General features: G+C 45.2%; 1 protein-coding gene across 4 annotated transcripts in view; it reads left to right on the top strand.

The window, feature by feature from the left end:
* myo1ea (myosin IEa) overlaps positions 1 to 18978 on the top strand; it is a 162862-nt gene that overhangs the window by 47446 nt on the left and 96438 nt on the right. For 3 of the 4 annotated variants that reach the window (XR_011348776.1, XM_069911258.1, XM_069911257.1), the window contains exons 2-3: positions 7983 to 8159; positions 11546 to 11689. Coding sequence is in view for 3 of the 4 variants with exons in the window: in XM_069911258.1 (XP_069767359.1) it covers positions 8091 to 8159; positions 11546 to 11689 (213 nt within the window). In the remaining variant the exon portion in view is untranslated. The remainder of the gene's footprint in view (positions 1 to 7982; positions 8160 to 11545; positions 11690 to 18978) is intronic. The other variant, XM_069911259.1, reaches the window with a different exon arrangement.

Below are 18978 nucleotides of genomic sequence, written 5' to 3'. Positions count from 1 at the left end.
AAATGAACCCAAGTTTGATCCCAGCAAGCAGAGACTCATGCTCAGTAAGGCATTAAATTCTCCATCAGGTGCAGAGCTGTTAAAAGATGGCATTGAGCTATTTCTTGATAACATAATAACACCATTGTACTATTGTGAGGTTCATTCACGACTCTGATGACAGCAGGAAACAAACTATCCTTGCATTTGGTGGTCTATTATCTAATAATGATCAATATTCTTCCCATTGTGGTTGAGGGGGTGGGTGGGGTGAGTCTTTTAACATGTTGGCTATCTTAAAAGGCAGAAGTGTAGATGGAAGAGGGATTTGGGCCAACCAAAGGCAAATGGGACTAGCTCTGGAAGTTACATTAGTCAGCATGAAGATGGGCTGAAAGGCCTGCTGTATAACTGACTCTAAAGACCAAGTTTTCTGTGGTGCCAAGGCTGTTAGTCTCCCATTTCCGCTGCCTGATGTATACAAGGCCCTCAAAAGTGCCGGCCCACATCTAATGTGGAGTAATAATATGGCCACTGCCAGCTGAGCTACAGTACAAGACACCACAGCATCACAACATCAAAACTTGCCTGCAGAGGAAGTGCGTTTAATAACACACAAACTTATTTTGCCAACATTATTCAACAATGGAGTGCGTAGTTTATATTAAAAAAAGACTTTTGATGGAAGTTAAATCAAATTGCCTGCGCAATTTCAGGCTTCCACAAAAATTCTGCTCATTTTCTCTCCCCCAATGGTACGAGCACATCAATGTTGTCATAATCATTTGCCCTGACCAGTCCTTAGTACAAAACAGCATCAAAAATAGACATAAAATACAGAATAGAGAACAAATCTTAAATTCAAATAAATATTAGACAGGTTTAATTACACATGACCTATCAGGGTGCTGCTGGCATCCAAGAAGAGAGATAGGGGTGGGGGGTATTCGAAGTTATCGCAGCCTGGATAAATGAACATTCCACTGCGTTATGGGCACTTGTTGAACGATTTGACTGTACATGAAAACAGGAAGCAGAGGAAGGGGGTTCAATGGGAAAATGCTTTATTGCATCATTTTTATTTGCCAGTCCAAGTGTCTAGTTTACAACAGCCTCTATTCAAATAGGCTCAAACCAAAGATAATGAGTGTTTTGTCACACGCATTGTACAATGTTAATATGCACGCTACAGGTGTAAAGATACTAGGTTTAAAAATACCCAACTCGATATTAATTGTTTAATTGAATTAAAAAGAAAAGAAATGTGGAAAAAAAAGACATAATAAATGTTCACAGTTCTGTGCAATAGATGGGGTGGGGTGGAGCCCAGGCTACGTCATTTTCTATTTTAAACTCAGCAGTAACAGGGCACAGGATGGTACCCCATCTACTCTGGGGACCCATCAATCTCGGCCACTCCAGTGTACACAGAACCAAAGCACAACTTTCTGAAACACTGCAGCGGCCCCAGCGCCTCAAACGGAGCCAAGCATATGGTGAACAGAGATGATGGCGCAGCCTAGTGCTGCAGTTGGTGGAGCTGTTGCCTGGTAGCTCTAGTAACTTGGGCTCAAAGGTTCTGGGCTTCCTCTTATTGTCATGTATTAATACATTAAAAAAGGTAATAGACATGATATACTTCACTTTTTGCCTGTCGCGAGGCAAACAAAGTGTCGCCGTGAGCATCGCCCGGCGCCCCAAACGATAGAAGGAGAAGCAACAGAGAGTCCCTTCAGAGTCACCGAGTGTCCATGGATTTGCCTCCAGCAGCTTCTGCGGCTACACAGGCTCTCCGGCTGAATGGCATGAACATCATCTTCTCTGGTTTTTGCTACTCTCTCATCTGCCTTCTCTCCTCCAGCTCTCCATCCCCTTCCCTCTCTCGTCATGAGAACCATTACCCCCCACACCCCCCCCCCCCCCCGCTTGATGCTCTGCCCTCCCTCCCTTCTCCACCTATAACCTCCTGCCTGTGGGACTGCACTCCTCCCCCTGTCCCCCTGCCCCTTCACCCTTCCCCCCCCCCCACCCCCCACTATTTGTTCAGGCACCTGTCTACATTTTGCTCATACCTTGATGAAGGGCTCAACGCCAAAACATTGATTATGTATCTTTATCTTTGCTCATAAAGGACACTGTTTGACCGGCAGAGTTTCTCCCTAGGGTTGAGTTTTTACTTCAATCACAGTGTCTGCAGATCTTTGTGCTTTACTACCAAGGAACAGAGACCGCATGCGTCAAATTAGAAATGAGAAAAGTGGAATGGACGATGTTATGCTGGTACCACAGTTAAGAACTTCACAGGACAATATCCCATGCCCAACTCTGCCATCAACAAGATCAGGTTGCTCATCCGTCATTGCAGGATGCTCAATTCGATTTGCCACTCCTCTGCTGAAGTACCCATGCACGCAGCAGGATCTGCACAATATTCAGGACAAACCACAACATCTGCAAAACAAAAGTGGCGGGCAACCAGGTGGTTTAAGTTTTCTATCGTCTCTGCTTGAAGTACGTAATGTAACATAACTGATGATAATGTATCAAAAAAACAACCCACAGAAAAAATTCAAGCAACGAGATCGAATTATTCCTTCCAAAAAAAAATCTATGATACGATGAAGCATTTCAGGTCGGGGAAGGCATCTTCAAATCTGGAAATGCTCCAAAAATCACGTTAGTCATTAAAATGACACAATTTTTTAAAAAAACCCATAAAAGTCAAAAAGGAGAAATATTAGTCACAAAGAAAACAATATTAACTAACCCAAAACAGACGGCAGCTCAATCAGTGGGGAACTTAGTTTTCTTTGTTGTTTGAAAGCGTTTCGATATTGGGTGATGGTGTCGTTGATGCCAATAGCAAGACATCATCTCAATGAGTTGTGCCATCAATCTTACCACCGGTAGAACAAACTAATTAGCAGGAATGATAAAATAACTCCTTGCTGGATATAAATATTTTAGACAGGTATTACTGTCAATTAAACTTGGTTGCTTTTAAATAACTCTTCAAATCGTCCAGGACAATTATTTTTGTTGCAAAACTGCACATAAATAAATTTGTCAAATACAGCATCTTGAATCTTTCTCAGCAGAAGCTATTGTGCATTTCTCTCACCTTCTGCCTTTGATCCAGGTGTTCTGCTTTTATTTAATTTCTCTGCCTTCCTAAGGTGTGATTTGAACTGCATGTATGTAAAGTAAATCCCATTTCAGAGTGAAGGAAATTGGCTTTGTGGTAAACGAGTTTTGCTTGCAGCCAGAGTCGGATGAAGGAACATTGCAGCATCCCACACGTGGACATCCGGCTTTGCGCCTTTTTGAATGGCTTGGGGGAGGTGAGCAGCTTGGGGAGTGGCTCAGGGGAGGGACAGCTGGCCACTGAAGCTTGTCTCAGGCCCATCTTGATTGCGAAGTGTGTCCCTGGGGTCGCCAGGATAAGTTATTTTTCCAGGGGCAGAAAGTGGTGCAGTTGATGATTGATTCCTGCTTAGAATGACATGGAGAGACTTCAGTGAATGTTCCGCACGAACGCAGTCATTTCGTTGCCCAGGGATGTTTAATCCAAGCACACGGTCCCCGGGGCCACCAATGACAAGGCTGACCGGTTAGTGCGGCGAACGGTGTATGTTGGAGTGGCCGACCTCTTGGGCTAGATCGTCCACCTTGTGGCCAGTTTCTGTCGGGCTGCTGTTCTTGTCGAAGCCTGGAGCTGAGGTGAGGGCCACCATTTGAAGTTCCTGGCCTGCAGAGAATGTTCTCCGTCTAGTACTTGAAAAAAAGTAAACCACAGGGTGCTGTGTGGAACAGAGGGAATTTTCCACATTTGACTAGACGGTGGGGGCATTTCAGGCACTAGCAATTAATTACAGAGAAACCAAAATGTTGCAGATGGTGGGATCTGGAGCAAACAAAGAATTGTTGATGGAACTCATTGGGTCCAGGAATACTCATGATGCTGTCTGACCTGCTGAGTTCCTCCAGCGAATCCCATTGCCCATTGGTTCTTGGACCTGCATCACTGAGTAGATGTTTAGAAATAATATATGCATTTGAAGCATTTTAAAGCTTATTACAGATGGTAACATTTCCAATGTGCAAAGCAGGTGTCTCTCCTGTCCCAAGGTAAGAAAATTCCGGGCGTGCAGAGCGTGGTGACCCTTGAGTTCTCTACCCAAGAGAGCTGTAGAGTTTGGAGCATGGATGTTTTTGAAAGGTCAGGGAATTGATGGTTACAGGGAAATGATAGAGAAAACAAGGCCTGTGGAGGGGTGGGGGAGGGGTCGAGAGAGGGAGGCATTGTATTTGAGTTACCTAAATAAACTGAAGATGAAGGGCTGTCACACTCATTGGCGAATTTGCGCAAGCTACTTTCAAACGAGCTACTGTGGAAACGAGCTACTGTGGATTCCACTGTTAAATAAGGAAGCAAGAGAATGAAGGAGCCTTTTGGAGGTTGAAGAATGAAAGGTTGAGAGGGAGGATGTCGGTACAAAGCCTCTCGTGTCCTTCTCAGGCCTCTTCCTCCCTCCTTAATGCCCCCTAATGATCTAGCCTTTGGAGTTGACAACTTTAGAGATTCACTGCCCACTGTAAGAAGTGGACAATTAATCTCTGAATTCCTCCAGCCTTGGTGGTTGGATTATACAACGTGTATGTAAAATACTAAGATTTGCGATTGTACTCTTCGAATTACTCATTGCTGAATTTAGAAAAATTATGAAAGAAATTTTTTTTAAAAAAGCAGAAGAATTAATCTGTATCAAATTATTTCAAAGCCAGTGTCTCGTCAAGAACTCTAATTACTAGACAAACAATACAGCAGAAAAATGTAAGATTCTATGAAAACTGAATGCAATTAGATCATTTGTAGGAATGATGTTGGTCAGGGTTTAAATATTGAGCAAGATGCCTGGCCGATTCTTTCATCCTCCTCCAACATTGCGGTATAGATCTTTTGCATTAACCTGAAAAAGTTACGGGTGTATGAATGTAATGTTGCATTTTGAGGAACACGTGTCTGACAGTCTAACACTCACCATAGCTTTGGAGTATTGGTCACTGCAGATGACCTTGATCTGCAGACCACTGTCAGAGCAGCCAGGTTATCACTGAGCTACCGCTGACACCAGCCCTGTGAAGAGGCAAATTCTATTCTTGCTTCCAAAACATCACAGCACTTAGACACATCATCACTGAGAGTTTCCATGTCGATGATCCCTTTAGCAAAGTAAATTGTGTCAGGAAGTTGATGAATAAGGTCTGATACTGAACCACTAATGGTTATACTCGGGTTTTCAAAGCAAGATTTCCAAAGGTGGGATTCAGGAGCGTCTTAAAGGTTAAAGATTCAAGCGCCCACACACACTCTCTCAAGCGCCGACACGCACAAGCTCAAGCAGGCGCAGTCACTCACTCTGGAGTGTCCACACGCACAAGGAGGAGCGTAGTCTTAGTGGAATAGCTGTAAATGGTAGAGAACAAAAACATCGCATAGTACAGTGAAGCTAGTGTAGGAAAAAATCCATGAGGGGATTTGAAAAGGAAGAGAACACTATATATAGATAGAGAGAGAGAGATATAGAGGTATATTTTCTAATTGTCATCTTTCTTTTAATGGGATAATTTCATGAAATGGCGAATAATCTTTTAAAAACTAATAAATAAATATCAAGGCAAATGAATATTTTGGCGGCTAGTAACGGGAAGTAGGATTTTTACTGGTATCATAAAATCTGGTCATTCAGAAATTAATCTACATTTTTATGTGGTTTTGTCTTTTTTATATTTGCAAATGGGTAAACATTTTCTTCATGATAACAAACTTGAGCTATAATTGTGTTTTGTCAGACTAATTCTATGAAACAGCAATGTATTTAAGATCCTTTAGTGATGGATAGACAGCCGCTCCACTCATTTTGCATTCATGATCACTCTATAATACTTCCATGATGTGGCAGAGCAGGCGAGGAGCCGAAGAAATGGGAGAAGCTCAGGGAGGAATTTGATGTCCAGCAGGACCATAGTGGAACGAAGAGACTGTTTCTGTGCTCTGCCGCCCTCAGTATTTCAGTGGAGACAAAAATTATGCTGAGCAGGTTCTATTAAGTGGAGAGATGTAGTCAGGAACAGTATTACTGAAAAATGGCTAACAAGGGATCATTGATGTGATGCTGGTTGACCAAGGTTAGAACCCACAGGATCCAGGATGAGAAACTAGCTTGCAGGTTGGTGGCAATGGCCGGTACTGGATGGTTGATTTCCTTTGGGAGGAGTGAAACCAGGGGTCTGCTGCAGAGATTGGTGCAGGGTCCATTATTGTTCATCGTGTATATTAAGGATTTGAAAGAGAAGGTGGGTGGCATAATTAGTAAGTTTGCCGATGACTCCAAAATTGTTGCTGTAAGAGGACAGTGAAGGTTATCTATGTTTACAGCAAGTGGGAAAGGGGATAATGGAATTTAACGTTGTCAAGTGTGAAGTGATAGACTTTGAGAAGTTAAATCAAGACAGTGATGCACAGTGAATGGCATGGCCCTGGGGAGTTTTGTAGAACAGCAAAGGCCCTGGGGTAAAAGTACATAGTTCCCTGAAAGTTCAAAACTCCTTTATTGTCATGCAATAAACTAGGTTTAATAGTAGACGAGATTGACTTTAGTTTGCCATAAAGCGGAAAAAGATTTGCCATCAGCAGAAGTTGCCTGGTGCCTCTTACAGTCAGAGAAGGAGAAGCAAAAGAGAGTCCCTTCAGAGTTGCTTCTATGGATTTGCCTCCAGCGCACCCGCAGGCTCCGCAGCCACACAGACTCCAGTCCAAACCATTGGCGACCCGAGCTCCGGATCCCCACCTCCCGATGCGATCAGGAAGCCTTCAACGCCCTTCACCACACGGTGACACAGAGAGGGTGGGGAAGGAGGAGTACAATGTGTTCGTCAGCCGAGGATCTGAGTACAGAAGCTGGGCCGTCATGTCATAGATGTTAGTCAGCGTGAAGTTCCGTACTTTGTGCAATTCTGGTCACCAGTTACAGGATGGATGGGACGGAGGTAGAAGATTCACAGGAATGTGTCCTGAACTGGAAGTCTTGATTCATGAGAAGAGGGTGAATAGGATGGGACTGTTTCCCCTGGGACGCAGTAAGGGAATTAAAGGATATGGGGGAAAGACTGGTAGGAAATGCATCATCTACCCTCCTCAAGCAGTGTGGTTGGGGGTCTGGAACTCGCTTCCTGAAAGCGTGGTGAGGCTCAGATCCCCGATCATATTTCCACAGTACATGAATGACCTTGAACTGGAGCTAGAAAGTAGAAATGCTTTTTTTCTTTGGCAATGCTAGCATGGATTTGTAGGGCCAAGTGACCTTTTCTGTAATGTAAGTTTCAATAATTCTGCTGCTTCAGATTCCCTCTGCCCATGGCAACTCCATTTTCTACCCTTGCTCTCATGAGGCTTTTGATACTTTGACAGTGAGAAAATATTATTTTAGGTAAATAACTTTGAATAAAGTTCGCACCGTTGTCCTATTTTGGCATAGCTTGTTTAATGTATGAACTACTTCCTTTGTCTATCAGATTAAAAACTTTTAATACGGCATTCAGCATATGGGAGTCACTGGGGTTGTTGTACGAGAGGCATATTTCACATTTTTAATCTACTTGTTTATTTTTGTAGAGCTGGCATGTGCCTGATGGTGTAACAGTGAAGTCTAGAGCAAACCAAACCAAATAGGAAGTTCAGAATTCTTTACCCAGACAGCAGTAAACATGTGGAATAGGTACAGAGAGAAAACCAGATGAATACCACAGATGTTCTTGTAAAAGGCCGTTTCAATACAAGAGGGCAGGAATCTATATCAATGCTGATGGAAAAGGCCCAGGCCCGAAACGTTGGTTACCCTTTGCTTCCTATGGACACTGCATAAGTTTCTTCAGCATATTTGAGTATTGGACTTGACCCCAGCGTCTGTTTTCCCCTTCTAAACATTTCTCCCTTAACCCAGTGAGGTGATACACCGCTAGCCGAACGCAGGGGGCGACCTGTGTGTCTGCAGGAAAAGCACTGGAGGACAAGGCTTAACACCTGGCCGGCTGTCAATCAGCTGACCCGAATGGACCAAACCCCACCCGGTCGGCTGCCAATCACCCGCCAGGATACAAACTACATCCGGCCCCTCGAGGTCAGTCACTCGGAGCTGCAGCTAACTGCAGCAGAGACTTTAAGTAGAATAAAGCCAGTTAGTTGTTCAGTCTTTTCGAATCTTGTCTGCTTACGGTCTCCGCAGTGCATCACACCCATGTCCTCTCGTTCCTGTCTAATCTCAGTACCAAACAACCTGGTTGCATTTCTTCTATCTATACCTCCTAATTTTGTACTCGTGTTTTGAATCTCTGATGTTCCAGCGAATATTTCCCTGTAACCTGGCTCCTCAAATCTCAGCCACCTTGAATTTGGGAACCTTGAGTGATAGTGTATTGAAGGGAGGAAAAGAAGCCCCTGGCAGATGTATGCAACTGGAATTAAGGGTGCCCCTTGAGGATCATAACAGATGTAGGAGAAAACGAGAAAGAAATTAAGAGGGCAAAGACGGTAATGAAATATCTTTGGCAAGTAAGATTAAAGAGAACCTGCACAAAGACCGCACCTGGAGCCCTACGTACAGTTCTGGTCTCCTTTACTTGAGGAAGGATGTACTGGCTTTGGAGCTGGTGTAGAGGATTGATTCCAGGGATGAAGTGGTTGGCCTATGAGGAGAGATTAAATCACCTGAGACTGTAATCGCTAGCATTTAGAAGAATGAGAGGGGAAGAGGTAGGTAAGTTGTTCCCATTGGTGGGGGAGACCAGAAGATGTGATTCAGGTAGAGGCACGTTGATACTCTAGAGAGGTTGGATTTAGAAGCGGGAAGTGTTAGCTGCCATGGAATGCATGAGGATTGATAAATCTGCAGGGCCAGTTGTGATCTCTCCCAGGTTACTATGGGAAGCAAATGGAAAACAGCAGAGGCCCTGATGGAGATTTTTGAGGTATCTATCAGAAGACTGGAGTAGAGCTAATGTGGTTCCTTTATTTAAGAAGACAACAGGGATAAGCCTAGTATCTATTACTTGGTAAGCCCTCTGTTAGTAACAGGGAAAAAGTAGGAGAAAATCGGAATGAATAAGATTTATGAGTATATAGTAAAACCCCTGGTATCTGAAATTCAAGCAACCGGAAACTCATGCAACTGGCAAAAAAAAATTGATATAAATAAGAATAAAGTACACAAGTTTAAAATTGTAAAAGTAAATATCCTTGATGGAGTGAAGTCTGGTGCCCGTGATGTTGCGGGCCAAGATAACAGCTATCTGGAGTTTTTTTCTTGTCCTGAGCGTTGGCACCTTCATACCAGGCACTGATGCCACCAGCCAGAATACTGTCCACGGTCCACCAGTAGAAGTTTTAGATTCAGTGACGTACTGAATCTCCTCACAAAGTATAGCCGCTGGTGAGCCTTCTTCGTGATTGCATCAACATGGAGGCTCCAGGACAGATCCTTGGAAATGTTGGCACCCAGGAATTTGAAGTTCTTGACCCTCTCCACTACTGAGCCCGCGCGATGAGAGCTGGGTTGCATTCTCCTGAAGTCCACAATTGTCTCCTCCATTGCTAACATTGAGTGCAAGGTTGTTGGTGTGACATCATTCAATGAGCTGATGTATCTCCCTCCTCTACGTTTCCTCATTGCTGACAACCGTGCTATCTTTGGCAAATTTGTAGGTAACACTGGAATGGTGCCTGTGTGAAATAATCAGTTTAACAAATATGCTTAACAAAGGGTTAATGCATTAGGTGAGAAAATACAGTAGCTGCTTGGAAGATGCTGGGAATATAATTGCCTTCTTAATGTGACCTTCTCTGTGCTGCAGTGAGATACTAACTAACTCCAAAAGAATGTCAATACACCTTGAGTAAAGGACACCCTGATATTTCCCAGACATTTGCAGACACCACAGGGGAACATGTTATTGTAAACACAAAATTGCCAGATTTGTTAAACTTGTAAGGGTTTCATGCAGACCCCTTCCCAAAGGTGCACTCCGATGCTTTGAGTGGGGAGTCAGTGGAGGGAGCGAGTTGCTAAGCTCTTTCTTTAATCAGCCCTCACTCCCGCTAGCATTACCACGGTTAAATAAGGAAGCTATTGTGTGCTTAATTGATTCTGCCGTTTGTTTTATTACTTCGCGGGCTGACATTAACACCAGGCCACTCAGCCATGGGGGTATAGTGAGTAGAGCAGTAAGCTACACGTGCATCCCTGAGTTGCTCCTGCAGGCAGCTTTCAGTAGTGCAGCTGAACAAAAGGGTCATCGTGGATGTAGTGGGCTGAAGGTCCTGTTTCTGCGCTATGTGTCTCTGACTCGTCATTCTCCCCCAACAAGGAGGGCAGGAGCAGTAGATGCATGAGAACACCACCCTGACCTGGAAATATACCACTGGCAGGTCTAAATCCAGGGACTCCCTCCCAACAGAACCCTGGGAGTGCCTCCACCAGATGGACTGCAGTGGATCGAGAAGGCAGCTCACCACTCAAGGTCAACTAAGGATGCACAACCAATGCTGGCCTTGCCAATGCCAATAAGCATATTTCATTAGTGGGTATGAAAAGTGTTTTCATAATATACCCATTGTCATGTGTATGCTTTTGGCTTTTTGAATTAAAAGTTTTCATATAATTTGTTTATAGGATTAGAGTAGTTGTTCTCAACCTTTTTCGGTCTAAGGCCCACCTGGCTTCCGGCCTAACATGCCTTGGTTCACTATGGCAATGACTGAGCAATATTTTCGAATCAAAGGTAGCTCAGCAAGAAACACATCTTTATCTAATTTAAAGTACTTTATTTAACATTTTTAAAGACCCACGTGGAAAAGTGCTCACTGAGGCCCACCAATCGGCCAAGGCCCTCTAGTTGAGATGCACTGGACAGGAGGGTATACTTGATGAGAAAGAGCTTTCAGCTGGATATTAGGAAAAGCATGACTTACTTGGGTTAATATTCAGAAGAAAGAAAAGCCACGAGAAACTTTTGTTCTTAAAAATGAGGTTTTGCAAATGGAGATTGAGTGCAATGAAAATGCTGCCATAAGCTGAAAGGAGATGAAAACCAGATGAATGGAAAGAAATGCTGATAGAGATAGATTAAAGCAATGGGAGAAGAGATCAAAGCAAATGAGATGTGAACAGGGCCGGATTAAGGCCAACTGAAGCTCTAAGTACAGCCCAACAGTGGTTCCCCCCAACCCTTCCATTGTCTGACTGACAAGACATTAGGGCTTGATAAGTGCTGAATGTGAAGTAATAGATTAAAAATTCAATATCAACGATATTAAATATAACGTGTTTTTTTTTTGTTTATTGTGGGGGCCCTAGTTCAGCTGCACCATGGTAAATCTGGCACTATGGTGCCCCCTTCCCTTGGTGCCCTAAGCACATGCTTATTTTGCTTAATGGTGAATCCAGGCCTGCGTGTGAAGCCAAATCCCAGCTGCCTATAAATCGTGTGCCAACCTTTTGTTTTCTTGCAGGGGAGTAAAGGCCACTTCAGGTACCACTGGCAAAGCCACAATGTCAAGCAGAGTGGAGTGGATGATATGGTGCTTCTCTCGAAAATCACCGAGGATGGCATTGTCGACAATCTCAAGAAGCGCTACATGGATGATTACATTTTTGTATCCTTTTAAACCCCCACTGGGGATGCAGGCGGGAAATGTGTTCAGGTAAGGTAACAAGCCTACTGCTGACCTCCTTGTGTTCTGTGTCCCTGATTTAACTAAGAAGTACTCTGTGTGTCTCTGTCTTATTATGAGCACTGATAACTCTGGGCATCAATTCGCCTGTGACAGGGCTCAAAAGGAAAACAGTAAGTGAAGAAATTCGACTGCCTCCAGTGAGAACAATTCATCTGCAGGGGCCGTCTACTGTATCCGGTGCTCCCGTTGTTGTCTCTGCTATGTCGGAGAGGCAGGACGCAAACTGGGTCCTCGGTTCTGTCCTCAGCAATAGCGTGGATCTCCCAGTGGCCGCCCACTTCAATTCCCCATCCCCATTCCCTTGCTGATGTACGTCTATCCATAGTCTCATGCACTGACAGACGGAGACCACCCGCAAATGAGAGGAAAGACACCTCTCCTTCCGTCTGGGCACCCTCCAACTGGATGGCACTAATAGTACTTTCTGTGGCTATTGTCAACCTGCCTCCATTCCCCCCACCCCCACCCACCAAAACCCTTCTTCCACCAGCTCTGTCTAAATTCTGTCTGAGATTTCCTGCTCTTGGCTCATTCTGGCTTATTCCTTGAAGGGCTCAGGCCCGAACCATCGGCGATATATCCTTGCTTTTTATGGACACTGAAAGATCAGCTGAGATCCTCCAGAATTTTCGTGTGTTTCTATCTCAATCACAGCGTCTGAAGACTTTCGAGTTTCACCAAGAAACCACAATGTTTGGGTCACCCAAACTAAACATGTTTAGTTTCCAGTATGTAAACTAAAGAATGCATGAGCTGATGTTTCAATTCTTGTTTAAATCTATCTCCTTAAATAGAACTGTGCAGCACAGAACCAGGCCCTTTGGCCCATCTAGTCTGTCAATTCTAGTCTCATTAACCTGCATCCAGTCCATACCCCTCAAATTCATGGACCTGTCCAAACTTGGGCATCAAAAGAGAGTCCGCTTTCACCACGTCAGCTGGCAGCTTGTTCCACTCACTCTGCGTGAAGAGGTTCTTCCGTTAAACATCTCCCTTTTCACCCTTAGCCCATGTCCTCTAACACGTGTCTCACCTCAGTGGTAAAAGGCTCTCCTTTCCTGTGGTGAATGCATCTCTAAATTTGCTCCAGACACCCACTGCATGTGAACAGGGTAACCAGCGTGGAAAATATGGGTACCCTGCTGAGGCAAGGTGCAACTTCATAATAGTCTCTTTTCCTTAGCAGTTTTATTTATAAATGCAAGCTGGATATTGAATGTAACTCAATAGGGTTTGATCTAGCAGGGGCTAGGATTGAAGAATCCTGGCCTTTGCCACAATATCCAGTGCACTGGGTGCCTGCGCTGGTAGGTTGGGGCTAGGCGGCAGCTTCCCAGGTCTGTGTCCTCCTGCGCAGAGCGCACACTTTGCTCCACCAGTCAGTGTGGGCACCTTCTACTTGCCTTTCAGTCAGCACAGCCCTTGGGCGTCTTCTTTGAGATTTGCAGGTGTCTCGCACTCATCTGGAAGCAATACAGTCACCGTACCAAATGAAGGGAGTGTGGCTGCTGCTTTCCAACATTGGTCTCGGGCCACAGAGGGGAGTGCTGCCAGTCACAGACTTCTGCTCACTATCTGGTTATCATTTTCCATCTATTCATTCACACCATTAAGGTCTGACTCTCCTCGGAGATTTGGGGCTCCTTCAGGAATAGGATCTGGGTCTCCCTTCGGGGGAGAAGGGTCCAGGGTCTCCCTTTGGGGAGAAGACCTAACTTGCAGGTTTTTTTTTCCTGAGTATGAACATCTCCATTGTCTCTTTTCTTTGGGTAAAATCCCATCGAGGGGAGGTGATCTGCACCATCTTCCCCCTCTTCCCTTCCCCTTTCCAGTTCTCCTCCCTCCCTTCCCCCAGCTGTCCCTCCTCCCCTCTCAATCTATCACCTCCCGCCTTTGCAACACCTCCCCCTGCCTTTATCCTTTTGTTTGGATGTCTGCCGACATTTTACCCAGACTTTGATGAAGGGCTCAAGCCTGAAACGTCGGTTCTTTATCTTTGCTACGTAAAGGACACCATTTGACCTGCTGAGTTTCTCCAGTGTCTGCAGCCAACCGCGGTGTCTGCAGATTTTCATGCTTTAGATCTGCACCATACACTGGGTTAAACAGGAAAGTCTGCGATTGCCATGTATGGCACTGTACTCTGTGTTATGGGCTGTCATTATCTGCATCATGTGCCTGGCTGCTGAGCGAGAATCTGGTCTAACTGTTTGAACCAGTGAAGAGCTGAGCTCTGCAAACAGCATTTCCAGGACGTGGACCTTATTCCATTCACCATTCTCAGCCCATGACCTCTACCAGCTGGGACGAGGGCAGGGAAAGCAAAGAAACCTCACCATCAGGAAGTTGCCCTCCAAGGCGCGCATCATCCTCGTTCCTTTACCGTCGCTGGGTCAAACCCCTGGAGCTCCCTCCCTTGCCCCCACACATCAGCAGGTGAAGAAGGCAGCTCCCCACCACCTTCTCAAGGGTGATTAAGGGCAACCAATTAAATGCTGGCCCAGCCTGTGAAGCCCACAGCCCATGAAGCCCACAGCCCATGAATAAAAATAAATTCCGATTCAACAAAATATTCCTAATCAGCCTCAAAATACAATTCTTTCAAAGAGCCATTCACCTTCTGCTGAGCTGACATCACTGAATGTGTTCATGGCCTGTGACTTGCCTAATAGTTGACTGGTTTATTTATTTTTGAAAAGACTACCAAGCAGCTGGCAGACAGGAAATAAAGTCAGGGGTGTGGAAACATCGTCAGGGTGTATCACAACGACAGGAGGTTCAGCAGCGTCAGTGAATGGCATGTTATTTGTAGGCCAACTGAAGTTTCACTGCCAAACCCAACAAGGTCGGCCCTAAATTCATCTTTAATATTTGCATCGAAACAAATAAACTTGTGTTAAGTTGAGATGTTCCGACCACATGATATTTTAGAGTGGATTGCATCATTTCGTACCCTTTGAAGCCATTTCACTCTATAGGTCCTTTGACAAAGCTTGAGGTTGGAGCTGCGTTCAGGGGCTTGCCATGTTCCTCCTCTGTGAGGGCCGATCTCCGTTTGGTCCGGGACTATTTATGTAGGTGTGTTTGCTCCTGCCCCCTGCCTGGCCTGTGAATTTTAAAGGAAGACTGAGCAGAAGCCTCTTCCCTTTAACCTCATCCAGCCCAAAGTCAGCTTCCACTGGTGAGTGTGGAATGAAACCTGGTAATGTATTGTCTGCCTGCCCCCAGGATTCAACAGCACAGAAACGGGCCCTTTGGTCCAACATCCACGCTAGTCTCTTTTGCCTGCATTAGGCCCATATCCCCCTGAGCCTTTCCTATCCTATAGAACATCACACTTCTACCACTTCCTCTGGGAGATCGTTCCATGCACCCACCACCCTCTGTGTGAAGAGGGTGCCCCTCGGTCTCTTTTGAATCTTTCCCCTCTAACCTTAGAACTATGCCTTCATCTGTTAGACCATGGAGAAACGTCAATGACTGTTCATCTTACCCGATTTTATAAACTTAATCGCATACCATGTCACGCAAGACTCTTTTTGTTGAATTTGTGCCTTTTGCGAGTAAAGAATTAGGAGCAGAAGTGGGACAATTCACCCCTCAAACCTACCCCACCATTCAATTGGCTGACGAATGATGTGGTCGTAACTTTAAAGCAGCATCGCTCCCCTAAACCCCCCACAACACCTCACCCTTCTGCTTAACAAGGATCGATCTGCTTCCATCTTAAAGTATTCTAGTTCTCCACTTCCGCCACTGCACTTTGTGGGGAAGAGCGTTCTAAAGTCTCACTGCGCCCCTCCCCCCCCCCCACCCCCTCCACCCCTGGGCCTGTTGAAGGTCAGTACATAATACACTGAGGAACCATCATGTGGTTTCCCTGCTAATTGGTCACCCGATAGCAATTGAAAGAGAACCTCTGCTGAGTTTAAGCAATGTGTGTTAGATAAGGATCCTCAATTATTTTTTTAGCTCTATTTAAACAACACTGACGTAAATCGAGGAAAGGGAGACTGACCCCAGTGACCTTCTCGGGCATTTTGACGGTCCTCTGCATTGACTTCTGGTCCGAAGCTCTGCAGCTCCCATCCCCACACAACGAAGCAGTCAGGCAGGACACTCACAATTGGGCACCTGTAAAATATTGTCAAGATGGGGACCTTGCCCTCCTCATCCTCCTGAAGAAGTATAGATGGCGTTGTGGTGTCCAGGAGTTTATTGCAATATTTGCACTGTAATGTTGCCACAAAACAACAAATTTTGTGATCATGTTCGTGACAATAAATTCCGATCAGGGATCGGCGTACCCTTCTCGACGGAACCATTGCCTTGTAATGGAGAGTGGGCAACCTCAGTCTTCCTGAAGCCCAGTCATCTCCTTTGTCATGTAAATGTTGAACCTCGGGCTGTTCTCGCACCATTTTACGAGCCTCTCAACCTTTGCATCCTTTGCAACAATCTGGCAGTCCAATGGTGAGTCGGCAGCGTGACTGGAAGTACAGGGAAGCAGTCTGACTCTGCCTCCTGCCCAGATGCTGAGAGTCAGTTTGCAACGCCAGGCCTTTGGGCATAAATGGACATTGGAATAAGACCTAGAGTTGCAAAGGCTGGCTCCCGATAATCCATGCAGTCCAGAGTAATACTAGATGATCCATAAATTCCAGTCTCCCCTTGATTTACAGGTTTAACCAGGGTCTTATTTTTTCTCCTAATCCGAGCAAAATGTTATTTCATTCAAAGGAACATGACTGCATTGATTTTAAGAGATGTTTTGGACTTTGGAAACACAGGAGTGTTTTTGATGAAATTGATCCTGCATTGAATTATTTTGCAGACCAGTTTTGTTACAATCTCCAAAGAAAAAGAGTGACTGTTTGCTCTAAATTGGCAGTGTTGTAATTTTAGAGGTAAAGCTCTTGGCTCAAAGAGTGGTTATATTGGAACAGGACCCATCTCCAGTGCTGTTATTTTAGTATTTTAGAAATAAGGACACACTTCAATACATTTTTTTTCAGAGCAGGTAAAACGAGGATGACTTTGAAAGTCTTTGTCAAGTGACACTGGAATTGTTTTGTGTTTGCATTCCCAAATAGCCTGCTTATTTATTATTATTTGTTCATGTGATTAACTCTTTGTAGTGCTCTGTTTAAAAATTCCAGCCTGATCTTGGACTCTCGGCCACAAACCAGGATTCGGAGCTCTGCTTTTCGTTCCCAAACAGATTGTGATTCTGGCTCCCAGTTGGCAAATTCAACTGGGCCCAAAACCTGTTGTGTAACCTCATTCCCTGAGGTGTTCATTGACTTGGATTGGTTGGTCCGGGGCGCTCTTGAGTCAATGGGTGGAGAGTTGGTCAGGGACACCTGCATGTTAAAGTCTTGCCTCATCGAGGGTCGATCCCCTGCATTGCAATGACAGCTTTACAACCCTAGCCCCCAACCACGCTATGTGCAGCCACTCATAAACTCCCTCCCAAGATGTGGCTTCTCCCACCCCAACTCTGTAATTCCTCCCCAACAATCACTTTCCTGATATCCCAGCTCCCGTTCCAGTTTGCTGCCACCCGCCCAGTCCCCAACTATTGGCCGTCAACATTTCCAAACCTGGCACACACACCCTTCCCCCCCCATCAGCTTGGGAGGTGGGGGTGTGTAAGGGCTGCCAAGCCTGACCCTGAACTCCCCCCCACCCCACCACAGAAAGGAAGGACTAGGGCAACAGCCACAGAAATGTGCATCTGCCCAGCCTCTGAGTTGAGCAGTAACTGAATTAAGGGGTTGTCACAGATTCAGAAGATAGCTGCCTCAATTGGAGGCAGTGGACCGACTACTCTCCATCGCTTCTCAGATTTATGTGGCTTCCGTGTTCAGTGGTACAAAAAAAACACTGGAAACATTTGAAGAGTCAGGTAGCATCTGTGGAGAAAGAAACAGGGTCAAGGTTTCAGGTTCAAGACCCTTGGTCAGAATTTTAATGGAACTTTGGCCCTGTTAAATACTATTGGATCTCTCTGATTCTTTCTGGGGTTTTTTCAGATATTGAGTATAGTACACTACAAATAGGAACAGCCCCTTCAGCCCACAATGTCTGCACTGACACCTATCCCTCCATATCGTGTATCTATCTACAAGCATTTTAAATTCTGCTTTTATATCTGCTTTCCTCTCTGCCCCTGGCTGCCCATTTCAGGCACCTACCACCCTCAATGTACAAAATAAATGCCACAAAAGTTCCCCTACCTCCACTCCAACTTTAAAGGCCTGTCCCTAGTATGTTACACTTTAACCCTGGGGAAAGATTTCTGACTGTTTACCCTATCAATGCCTCTCATTTGGGGCAGCACATTTAGCATAGTGGTTAGTACAGCGCCAGCAATCGGGATCAAGGTTCGAATCCGACCCTGTCTGTAAGGAGTTTGTTCATTGTCCCTGTGTCTGTGTGGGATTTCCCCAGGGGCTCAGGTTTCCTCCTACCCTTCAATACATACCGGGGGGGTTGTAGGTCAATTGGGTGTAATTGTGTGGCACAGGCACGTGGGCTGAAAGGGCCTGTTACCACGCTATATGTCTAAAATGTAAATAACTTTATAGACTTCTATTAAGTCTCCCCTCAGCCTCCAACACTCCAGAGGAAACAACACAAGTTTCTCCCACCACTCCCCGTGACTCATACCCTCTGAACCAGGCAACAGGCTGGTGAATCCTTTCTGTCCCTTCTCACAATCTCCACATGCTTCCCGTATCAGGCCACCAGAATTGCGCACATTATTCTGTGTGGCCTGACCAAAGTTTTTATATTGCTGCAACGTGACTTTGTACGTTTGTATTCAATCCCCTGTCCAGGCAAAGGCAAGCATTTTCTTAACCACCCTATGGACTTCGAAGGAGCTATGGGCCTGCAGCCCCAGATTCCTCTGTAGATCAGGGTTGGCACAGCAATGTTCTGAGTTAAAAATGAGGAGGAGTTGAATGAAGTTGCTGTTCAAACCCTCTGTTTCTGTCAAATCCTCATCTCTCAGAATTAGATAGCTCATTTTTTGCACCATTGTGGCTCCCAAATCAATATTTGATGCCTCGTCCGATCACACATTTGCTTCCCATAAAGCATTTTTACTTTATTTTGAGTCACATTCTTTGAAAACATTTAACCGTCACTGCATCTGCAGGTTCCTCCCCCTCTGCGGATCTGCCCGAAAGACAAACACTAAC

Source organism: Narcine bancroftii, chromosome 14, assembly GCF_036971445.1.
Source record: "Narcine bancroftii isolate sNarBan1 chromosome 14, sNarBan1.hap1, whole genome shotgun sequence".
Classification (NCBI taxonomy): domain Eukaryota; kingdom Metazoa; phylum Chordata; class Chondrichthyes; order Torpediniformes; family Narcinidae; genus Narcine; species Narcine bancroftii.
This window is presented reverse-complemented; position numbering and strand designations above follow the sequence as displayed.